An 11,943-nucleotide genomic window follows, 5' to 3' on the forward strand; every position below is an offset into this window, starting at 1 on the left:
AGTTGGATGACTAAATGTTAACCCATGCACCCACAGCTAGTGCAAAACTGTGTGTGCAAAGAGATGTAACACTCTACTTTTCCAAGATCAGGTGCTGTGCACGTGCGAATGCATGTTTTCAGAAGTATTAACTTCACCTCACCTGGCGACTAGGGTTCTGGCTTTCCCTGTTCAACAGGGAGAACAAACTGACCCCTAAAGGAAGTAAGATGCTACTTCATGTCCCTGCTCCCATTCCTTGACACATGACAGGAGTCTGTATGATCACATGATGCTGAGCACCAGAGCTGGGCGTGAAATGGTTTTTCTGTCCCACAAAAATTTGAGATTTCCAGAGTTCTCCCATTCTGGTTGAAAAAACACAGAGACCCACTGCAGAACAGCCTGGTGGTTTGGGGGACTCACTGGGATGTGGGAGACCCAGCTTCAAGGAACTACTCCAACTGATTTTGAGCAGGGACTGGAAGCGGATTTCAAACAGGGACTTGAACCCAGGCCTCCCACACGCCGGTGAGTCCCCTAACCACCAGGCTCTGGAGACTCTCTTGAAATTCCATCCTGGAATTGAGAAATGTTTCCTGAGGAGAGTTTCATCAAAACTGATCCTTCCCCTTGAAGAGTTTTGGTTTCAACACGTTTGTATTTTTCTAACAAGAAGTCGTTTAGTCAGAAAACTGACCAGCTCTGAGAGGAAAAGGGGACAGGGGCACAAACCTTGAGACGTAAGGAAAAACAGCCTATTATACAAATATTTGTTGATCAAGGTCTCATTTAAGGCCCAACCATTGGATTATCCCTCCACCAGAATTCGTTACTATAGAAGAATTTAATCACAAAACTAGTGACCATACTCCACTATTGGGGATGGTTCGGGGAATGGTAAAATACCCCTGAAGGAGCAGCAGAAGGCAAAGAAACAGATGATATTCCGTGGGCTTCATGTCAGGCCCCATTACTGCTCCTTTCTAACAGGAGTACCCGATTACTGTAGCTAAAATATATTTTTTTAAAAAAGGTGGCAGCTATCCTCTCTCAGGAGACTAGAAAGGAAAATCCATCGACGTTAATTGCAATGGGGAAAAAATAGATTTCCCTGATGAACCTAATGGATTTTTGTGCACTTGTAAGAAGAAAGGTGCTAATTAAGTCACAGCCTCTTAATGTACCCAAGTGATATATGCTGCAACAAACAGAACATTTCTACAAGGCATCTGCAGATTCTTGAAGTTCCAGAATTCCCTCCCCATTCCAAAACATGCTAAATGAATCTTGAAGGCAAATATGGGGGGGTGGGGGAAATCCAGAGCAAGATAGGGGAGAATGAGAAGGAACCATCGCCACTTGCCTCCTGCTTTAAAGCAGACTCTGGAGGAGGCCTCACTACTAGACCAAAACTCAGAGGGTGCATCTTCTTCTTTTGTGTCTGTCAAACACATTTTTAATCAAAATTCTGCAAAACTAATCATCTGGAGAAACAAGCAGAGAACTAAAGCAACTTCCCCTTTCTGTTTCTACCTGCTCAATTGCACCAGTTCTAGCAGCAAAAAGAGTTGGGTTCCTTGTATGCAAGCACAGTTCCTTCTTGCAATAGTAAAGTATATTAAGAATTGTTCCACCCCAGAGGCATCCAAACATTCTTCAAAATGATGTTTCCAATGTCTGCAGCATTACATAATTAACATCATTTGTGTTGCAAAAGTAATTGTAGTACCATTTTTAATTAGTCTGTAGGATGACTAACATTTCTCCAGTATACCACTAAATTACTAGTTTTGAGACAACTCAATGACTGGAGTTTGTTTTGCTTTATTTCTCACTTGCAGTCAATAAAGACACATTTTGAGTAGCTACATGACACGAATGATGACAGAAACAAGACAGAATGTAGCATCGGAATGATTTGCAACTTTAGAATGTACTACAGGTTTCACTTCCGTTTAGAGGGCAGCAAAGGAGTGGGGGAAGGAAAGGGTGGGTTTTAAAGTCAGATACCTTCAAAGCAAGTATTTCTCTCTAAATAAATCCTTATGTTTTGAAGCAAGTGTTGAGTTTGAAAACTGAAGCCAAAATGAGAAAGCTGAATTGTAAGACGAGTGAATATTTTGTTTCCAAACTTCAGTCTAAATGAAATACTTGGTGAACACACCTCAGCCGGCCTAATTATAGAGTCAGATAAAGTCACAAAGAAATACAAAAATTGCTGCATATGAGCTAAGCCTCCAAGAGTAAATAAGGCACTTTGTTGTATTTAAAAGAATCAAAATTCTTCTTTCCAAAATCCTTCCCAATTGCTCTGTACATTCAAAAGGCTGCAAGCAGTAACAGGAGCAAGTTATTTAACATCCACATGTAAGTGAGTCCCACTGCCTGGCTCTTCACCTCTAGGGCAGTGGTTTGATTCTTGCCTGGGTCCGCAGACACAGAAACATGGCTCCATGTCGGCTGGCAACAAAACAGCTGTTAGCAAGTCCCATTCCTAGAGGACACGTGCCCTCATTCCAGAGCCACTGGCACTCCTGTTCGCAGTCTCAGCAGAGGTGCCAAGGCTTGAATGGGCCACAGGAACCAACAGTTCCCTTCAAGCCAGAGTTGAGGCATGTTAGCTAAACAGATGTGGAGAAAAACAGACTGCCACTGCTCAGGCCATAGGCATTCTCGGTATAAACAGAGACTTCGTTCTCCAGGGCTTTCAAACCAGCCCTCTTCCCCAACACCAGGGTTTTTTAACTGAAAAGGAACAAAGATCTTACTCTCAAGTTTCTATAGTAAGAAGGCAATTTCTGTAAAGCCTGATTACAGGTTAATTCTACAAAAGGTGCCTGGTTTTTCCATCTCCACACAGTGTGGCAAAATACTTTGTTTGCCTCAGCAGGCTCAGTCCTTTTTAAGCCTTGGAGACTCAGGATTGGGGCAAGGTGAATCCTTATAGGTCCCAGGGTCCTGCTACTCCTCTCCTCTCCTCTGTCAGCCCCTTGTGCTTGTTTTCCTTCCCTTCTGGGGAGCGAGTGCAGCCTCCCTACTGGGAAGTTCTGGTGTCTTGCTGCAAACAGCCTACCGGCAGCTTCCCTGCTCCCCTCACTCTCCCCCTCCTACCACCCGGGGAGGGTTTAAAAGGTCTCAAGTAGTTGGAGTCAGCTGAACCTAATTGATTCCCTAGCAACCCCTTTTCCAGCTAAACCTTATTGCCCCCATGGTTCTCTCTCCTCAGTGGATAGGGAGGGGCCTTTGAACCTCCTGGGACTAATTACTCCCCCTCCCCTTTGTAGCTGTTTGTCCTGGGTTTACCACAACAGTTATTTGTGCTGTGGTAGAGCCTAACAACTCCAATCAAGGGGCAGGGGCTCACTGTCCTCGGCAGGGCACAGACACCTTTGCCTTGCTTGAGGTGAGCAGACGATCATTAGAAGAGAAGCTTGGCTTCACTAGCAGAACTCCATCCCACTGGAAAACCCCTGGCCAAAATTTTCAAAAATAAAACCCTAAACTTAGATGCCTAAATACACCTGCCTTTAGCCAAAATTAAAAAAAAAAAAAAGGAACTTAATGTCAGCCACTTGCAGATCAGATCTCCCAGGCTGCCATCTACCACTACCTCCACCAATGCCCTTAATGTTAGCACTATCAAAACATTCAGCCAGGAATCCCCAGAAGGCAATGCCACTAACCATTAAAGACCATACATGACTGTCTCCCTTGGTCAATAAACCAATGGTAAGCTCATTTCCCCAACACCACCACCTCGCGTCTCTGCTCTACACGGTTCTCACAGCATGGAAAGAACTCCATTTTAGAACTTTGTAAGAAGCAGCGGGAACTCAAAGTACTAAAAAAAGCCACACTCAAGGCCACATTAAAGCTTTCATACCTTTCAGCGATGACAGATCCTTATGATGCTCAAAGAGTTCCGTCTGTATCTTTTCTTCGCTTACACATAAGCTGAAATTTGTTCATATCCAGCAGCTCCAAACACACCCATAGTCCCCCAGGGACAACTACATTTTCTAGTATGTCTATTTCTCAACATACATTGAGTGTTATCATTAGCTCATAAGAATCTATGGGCCGAGTTCTGTTCTTGGATAGAGCACGTATGCAAGACTCCTACCGGCTAATGAAAGATGCATTCTTCAATCTGAAGGGAGAAGTTGCTCAACAAGATTAAGGTACATGAGAGAGAGACCAGCAATTAGTGTGGAATTCATGGTATCTTAATCATTCAAATTACTACCAGTCTCCCCAAGCTTAATACAGAAAGTCACGGTAATTAAGCTAATTGTTGTAGATGCCCTAGAAAGAAAGCAGGGCACAAATGAACACCTCTTTCAGCAGGTACAAGCAGAAGAAAGCAGTTTAGAAATGGGAAACACATATACTTCAGTCAAGTTTCCTAAAGTCTCCTAAACAATGGAATAAAAAATAGTTGGGTAAAATATTAAACCTGAATTGAATTTGTATTGAATAAATGGAGACTCTTAAAACCTCAACAGCGATTTATTGTAAGGCGCCTACGAGAAAGGAAATTGAACTAAATGGAAACTCGTTCTGGCATGGACATCTCACATAAGAAAAAGCTATTCCTAAGGGCACAAGGGATAGAGATCCCGACTGGAAGGCCTACAACAGTAATGAAGTAATAAGTGACAAAGGACAGATTCCATCAGATGTGTGATACATATAAAAAAGCAAGTATTTTATTTCATCTAAGACTGGATTGCTTTCTAAAACAAAGTCCTTAGACACAACAATAGAAAGATGCAGGGCAGCCAAGTCAGAATAAAGTACTAAGTTCTCCCGCATTTTAGCCCTTAATCACAGCAACCGCCCAGCAACTATGCTGATGGAAAGGATGAGTTTGTGGTGAAGACTCTGGACCAGGAATCAGGAGATCTAGATTAAACTCCTGATTCTGCCTCAACTCTATTTGACCTTGGACAAGTCACTGAATTCCTCTGGGTCTCAGTTCCCCATCTGTAAGAGGGGTATAACAATCCTTCCTTTCTCCAACCCTGCGTTTGTCTTGTCAGCTAAGACTGCCAACTCTTTGGGACAGGGTTTTCCACTCCAGGCCACTATCTCAATGAAGCCCCAATGCATGGCCACCGACAAGATAAGACCCAGATAGAATACAATAGACGTGAACTGCCCTTCAGTTCTCAGCTACTGCAGGAGATGCTTTATGAAGTTAAAGAACTTCATAGAGTCAAAGTTGGTGCTTGATACTGAAACAATACAACCTGGAATAATTTTAGAGTATGAAAGGCCTCTCACTGTCAACGAGAATTGCATTATGGATAGTTTCTTCCATTTAAAAAATAATCCATTTATTGAATCCAATACCATGTATCCTATGACACCTGACTAGAGGGGGAGCCAAATATGAACAAAACCTCCAGTGTTAGGCACTATCCTAGCCTCATGAAACAAGATGACCAATTTGGCACCAGATTGACAATTAAGAGGGTGGGATGATCAAGATTTAATACTGATCAATTCTGGGGGGAAAGGGACTAGCCCCCATGATTCTAGGCCTAGGATCCTCAGTTCTTTCTTCCTGCCACGGGAGAAATTATAACCCCTCCTGGAGCTTTCTGTGGACTATTAGTGGTCTAAAGGCAAATGGCACATCAAGTTATTCCATGCCTTCAATCTCTAACCTAAAAATATTCTATATAGATTGTGTCTCTATAAACTTATTGTGTACATAGGGGAAGAGGTTTTGGCTCTGATAAAGATTAGTTCCACTGTTACTAAATTACAGCAGTTTAATCATTAAGTTTAATTCTACTACCGCCAAGAAGATTTTTCATCCACAGATCTCAAAACACTTTCGCAAGGGACATAAAAACTAAAATCCCATAGAAGTTTAATGATTTGGGAAGCAATTTGGGGGCAGGCACTGCCTATTTTATGTTTATGCTGCGCCCTGCCAAGTGAAGCCTGTGATCTGTTTGGAGCCTCTAAGTGCTACTCGAATACAAAACAACGACTTCTTCATGCTCGTAACTTGAAATATCTCAGGGGGTGGCTTATTAAGTCAAGGAGGAGCCTTTACAGACCGGGGTGGGATTTTCAAGAATGTCTAAGTGACTTCAGAGGCTAAATCCTATTGAGTCAACAGGACTTGTGCGTCTGCATTACTTAGGTGAAGAAAAACCTATGGCACCAAGTCTCAGAGCCCAGGAGCTAGAAACAGCAGTGTAAACGTTCCCATTTGGGCTGGAGCCTGAGCTCTGAGACACTCCCCCTTCGCTGGATTTTAGAGCACCGGGGCTGCAGCCTGAGCAGTAATGTCACACTGCAAATTTGTTAGTCTCTAAGGTGCCACAAGTACTCCTTTTCTTCTTACTGCTACTTTGAGCACCGCAGCCCCAGCCCGAGTCAATTGAGCCAGGCTCCAAGACTCGGAGCTGCAAGCGTAGTGCAGAGCAGACATACCCCCAGATGTTTTGGAGGTCCCACCCAGGAGTCTGTAGGGTGCAGGGGAGAAGGGTTTGTCGGCAACTTTTGAAGGTCAGTTGCTGTGCGTTTGCAATTCTGAGACAGTCTTTATGTGCCCCACACTGCAGACTAATTTAATACTCGTTACAACCATATAGCTTAAACCTTGGAGCAAGTGCTCAATAGTTCCTAATGGTTCCAAAAGAGACTGTAGAAATCTTAAATTTGTCTGCGGCTGAGCACCACAGGCAGGATGCGGCAAAGACCACAGCGGGAAAGAGATTCTGCATGGACATCGGATGGTCCAAGCTGACTCTTTTCTATTAGATTTTGACTCTCAATTATGTTATAATTCTGTGGACACTTTTGGCCATGACGTGGCACACAGCAAAAACATTGTAACATTCCACGGGTAGCACAGAGGTTAGCCAGTGGTGTAGTGGTGCAAAATGAAGTGGGTAAATGAACCCAACCTAAACTCCATGTTCCCCAAATGAGAAATGGGTAAACTCGACTTCGCTGCTGGGTATAACCGATGCCAGGTGTGGGATGGGGGAGAAGCACTTGCTGCAAGGCTAAGCCACAACACACTCCACTGGAGTAACCTGATGAGTGACTCTAAAACCACGTACAAATCCTCAGAGCAAAAGCTACAGATCCCTGGCGAGACACTGACTTGACTCCCACCCCTACGACTTTCTGCCAAGCAGAGAAAAGCAGGCACAAAGGCTGCAACATCAGACCGGGCCTTTAGTCTGAGCTCTGAGTTTCTTTGGTTTTGCTAGTTTAAGACAGACAGACCCATCATATAAGTGGCAGATGTTATGCAGCTCTGGATGAAAGGCAGCATGAGTTAGGCTGTTACGAGTAGATTTTATTGGGAACGATCTCCAAAACCCTAGCATCTAGGAGAGTTTCTGCAGTGATCCCATCAAGTGTATTGGGACATCAGAACTGGCCGTATTACCGTATTTTGGAACCTTTGCTATAGGCCAGAAATGGGCCATAATAAAACCTCTCCTCTGAAACTCCCTGGCTTCCAGAAGTGTTGTAGAGACAGGTGTCAGACTGGGTTCAAATCTTGAGATAGGTTTCAAAGTAGCAGCCGTGTTAGTCTGTATTCACAAAAAGAAAAGGAGTACTTGTGGCACCTTAGCGACTAACAAATAAAGCTTATACTCAAATAAATTTGTTAGTCTCTAAGGTGCCACAAGTCCTCCTAATCTTGAGATAGTGATCTCATGCCTCGAGTTTTGTTTCTGTGTCACTTTCAAAGTCTGACGGAGCTCATTTTCTGGTTCTGATGCAGATGAAGTCTGCCAAGACTATCTGTTCTTGTGAGATTTCATTCCACAGAGCCTTCAGTCTCATGCAAAATGGCTGATCTTGAGAGAAAGCCACCAGTCAAAATGGATATTTGGGGACAAGATTTCATGACAGCAAGATTTCAGTGCCATTAAAAAAATAAATCACAGCCCTGATTGGACTTCAAACAAAACTCCAGCCTGATGCAGATCTGAACCAAACTGCCTCAGCAAATACCTAGTTACATTGTATGTGCACGTATGTTACTTAAATACATTTAAGTATTTCCATGCATAAAGATCAAAAATAAAGTGACAACTGCCAGCCACCAAGTATAAAATCAAGCTAAACCGATTTCATGCAATAAGGACACATCATAAATCCCTGAACACAAAAAATCCCCAGCATTATCAACATGGAGAGTTCTGATTATAATAACCCTAGAGTCAAGGGGTTTGTTTGTTGGTTTGTTATAAAGCCTTATTTTCCAAGCAGTTTAACTCAGGGCTGCATAGTTAAACAATAATCCCAAAACCAGACAGCCGATAGCTAGTTCACAATGAGCCACACGTTTGGATAGTAGGTTATGTACATAAAAAGTGAGTTCACCTATCTCCACTGCTTTCCTTGGACCTCACCTATTTTTCAAGTGATGAAACATGACTAGCACTCAGTTTAAAAGCATTGACCAATCCCTTAGATATTAAGGTGGGGGGGGGGAGTGGAAATGACTAAGCTACTTCATTGTGACTGTAGCTTCTGCATAAATTTTGACTCGATTCCTGATTCCATCATCCACCCGCAACCCACACCACTTTCCATAACAATATTCCTGAAGTGGTAATTTACATGCTAGGCTGGAATAGCTCCAAGAGTAAAGCCATCCCTTTATCCAATACATATTCTGCATTAATATCCACCTGATTGCAGGGGGGAGAGACTTGTTGGGAGGGGTTTGGGGGAAAGGGCATTGGCCGAGATATCATTTACTTAGACTAAGTCTCTTTGCACACTGCCTAACACAGGAGCTCCCATCATGGACTAGGATCTCACTAGGTGTAACACAATAATAATGATAAACACCTGCTGTCCATCCACTAACAGGGATATCAATAGCCACCTAGTGCAAGTCTGTTCTCCACCCAGCACACACTCCTAAGCAGTGGTCAGCCTTAGGTCAATGTGGTTGCATTGGATGGTGATGCAGGTAACACCCATCCTTCGTTGCTGCAGAGTCCCCCCTCCTATCCTGTCTGAGTAAAGCTACAGCTGAGACAAGAGTCACTGGAGCATGTTGGGGAAACTCACTTTTAATTAAGTCATCAATGAAAGTTATTATCAAAAAGGAACCATTAAGCGCCCCACACCACCCCCAACAGACAGAAATAACCAAAAAGGGAAGCAAAGAGTTTGGGCTGACACACTGTCACTGCACTTCCCCACCAGTCACACCACCCACCCGCACTTCCTGGCTTTTGTCAGTATCTGTCGGTACCTTAAAGCTACTTAACCAGAGGGGGCTCTTGGTTTTGTTTTTCCCAGCTTTGTCTTATATGCTCTGCACACATCTCATGAAGGGAAGCCCTGGCCCCTCAGGGAGCCCCCGCAGGGCACAAGCCACCAGGCAGAGAGCTGCTCTGGCTTTACATCAGCACAGTGAAAACCTAGCACTAGGCTCCCACAGGGCTTTTCCCAGCCACATTTGAGAACTTCAAAAATGCTCTATAGGAGGCTTAGAGATTCCCCTGTTTGCAACACCCACAGCAGACCATGGCAGGGATCTCACACACACACTCAGGCCTGTTTGGCAGGGGACTCCCCCCGACACACACACACAACAAGGTGAAATGCAATACAGGTGAAGCACCTACCTTGACACTGGAATCCTTGCTTCCCAAACCCCCTGCAAAGGGAAAGACACACACAATTAGCATCCTCAGTGCATCAGCCCACACACTAACCCCCCCCCCCCCGCCTTCTCCCTGGGTTGAGCTTCCCCAGTGACAGCCTCTCAGATCCACACATCTGGAGCTGGAAGGAGAGTGACAGCAGCTGGCAACCTGTTCCCGAAGAGCTGCTGCCCCACAGGGACATTCAAACACCCCCCTGGGGATACAGGCTGGGACGTGCCCAGCAGCTGGTTCAATGCTGCTGAAACAACCCTCTGGAGGATTTGTGCCCTGCCCCTGGGGAAAGACTGGGTGCACCAGGAAAGCAGAGGGGGGTGGGATTTGGGGAGAGGGGAGGCTCTAGTTTAACAGTCTTGCTCCCCAGCTGCAGGGAGTGAATTTACCAGCTGGAAGCAAAGGGGGGCACACAAGGGAGTGCCCGGTAAAAACCAGGTCCTTCCTGTTGTGTGAGGTGCCAGGGAGGAGCAGAGTGAATGTCCCAGAGAGCTGGGCATGCTCTGGGGTGCACAAAGGAGGTGCCCCAGGGAGACGGGGTAGCTGGTGAATACACAGAGTCTATACAGGGGTGCAAGGGGGCACAGAGTCATGCAGACAGATCCCTAGGAGAGCACATAAGCCAAGGGGTGCCGGGGGTCCCTGGCAATGCATGCAGGGGACACCGGTGTTCCCCCATGGGGGACACAGCCGTGGGGGGCGCTGACAGGGCTCCCCCCAGGGAGCACGGCAGCGAGGGGGCTGGCAGTGCGCGCCAAGGGGATGCATGGCCGAGAGGGTCCCGAGAGAAGCGTGCAGGGGGCTGCGGGGGGCCCGAGCGGTGCACACCGCGGCGGGGCACGACGGGGAGGCCCCCGGCGTGCGGCGGGGGTCCCCCGAGCGGCACGCCGGGCGGGCGCAGGGGCGCCGGGCGCACTCACCAGATGAAGTCGGTGCAGTGGCTGCAGAAGGTGGGCTGCTTGAAGAACCGGGCCGTGAACTTGTGGTTCTTCACCTCGTGCACGTTCTTCTGCCTCAGGGCCCCCTTTCGGGCGAAGCGGACCGGGCCCTCCTCGCCCTCGGACCCGGGGGCGGCGGGCGGCTCCGCCATCCTGCGCTGCTGCCCGGCGCCGGCGCCTCCGCCCCTGCTCGCCCGCGGAGCCCGAGCCGCAGCTGGTGCGGATGCTGCGCGCGAGCCGGATGCAGCCGCCCGGCACCTCTGGCTGCAGCTGGGCAGGGAGAGCGAGAGACCCTGCCCGCCCCGCCCACTCATCTGCATAGGGCCCGCCCGCTCCTCTCCAGGCTCAATCCCGCCCCGGATCCGTATTTGCATAGCCGCTCCCCCTGCACCGGCGGCGCGGCCCCTAGCTCCGCCCACCGATTCCCCCCCCTTGCTTGCCCCAGCCCCATCAGCAAGGCTGCCAGCCCCGCTCACTCCGCTCATTTCAATAGACACGTCCCAAGCCCCTCCCACCACGGACTGATTTGCATAGCTTGGCCCTCGGTGTCAAAGGGGCAGTGCTCCCGGCCCCGCCCACCTGGGCCCTGATTTGCATAGCCCTGCCCACCCCCTGTTGGGCATAGCTTTGCACCCCCGCGACTTTATCTGCAAACTCGCCCACACACTTCTAATTTGCATAGCTCCACAACCTCGTTTGCATATATCTGCCCCAGACCCCGCCTACCCTCTCCTTGTTTTCAGAGCTCTGCCACCCAACATCCCTTGAGCTGCCCTTCCTTCTTAACACCCCCTGCAAGCCCCACCCACGCCCCACTTCATTGCATTGGGAGCCCCCCCCAAATATCTACCCCATCATTTGCATATCATGCCCTCAGCACCTTCCGCAGGGCCACTATCTCCGCCCATCAACCCAAGGGCCAGGCTCATGACTGGGGGCAGGCAAGGGTGGCTTGTAGGCGTGAGCTGAATAGGTGGTGGCCTGGAGGGCCACATTCCAGGGGGTGACATGACTGGGGAAGGAGGGTCCTAGTGCAGCGAGAAATCATCCCACCAGAAGCCCCCATGCGGCAGGAAAGAGCCCTGGCCCCCAGCCCAGGTTGTAAGAAGAACGTGGCTGACTAGGGACACAAGAAGGAAAGGTAAGTGAGAGCATGAGAAATAGATAGATCCCTCCTTGAGATTGGGGGGGTGGGGGGAATCTTTTATAAAGGAAAGGAAAACAATTACCCGGGTTCCCAGATCATTTCCTCGTTCTCTTCTTTGCGAAAAGCCCCACATCCCTAAGGAGTCTCTCTCCAGTATCTATTAAGCATGACAGATCAGGCACCAAGTGCACTTCCATTCACGAAATGACAC

The 11,943-nt window shown here is 47.5% G+C and overlaps 1 protein-coding gene across 2 annotated transcripts in view; it reads right to left on the minus strand.

Annotated features, from left to right (window-relative positions):
• The window catches only part of PRKCB (protein kinase C beta), a 244,103-nt gene extending 233,337 nt beyond the window's left edge, over nt 1-10,766 (minus strand). For both annotated transcript variants that reach the window (XM_074964972.1, XM_074964971.1), the window contains exons 1-2: nt 10,568-10,766; nt 9,615-9,646 (exon numbers count right to left, since the gene is read on the minus strand). In XM_074964972.1, the coding sequence (XP_074821073.1) occupies nt 9,615-9,646; nt 10,568-10,737 (202 nt within the window). In that variant the 5' untranslated portion in view covers nt 10,738-10,766. The remainder of the gene's footprint in view (nt 1-9,614; nt 9,647-10,567) is intronic.
• Nucleotides 10,767-11,943: the final 1,177 nt, after the last annotated feature.

Source organism: Natator depressus, chromosome 10, assembly GCF_965152275.1.
Source record: "Natator depressus isolate rNatDep1 chromosome 10, rNatDep2.hap1, whole genome shotgun sequence".
NCBI lineage: Eukaryota > Metazoa > Chordata > Testudines > Cheloniidae > Natator > Natator depressus.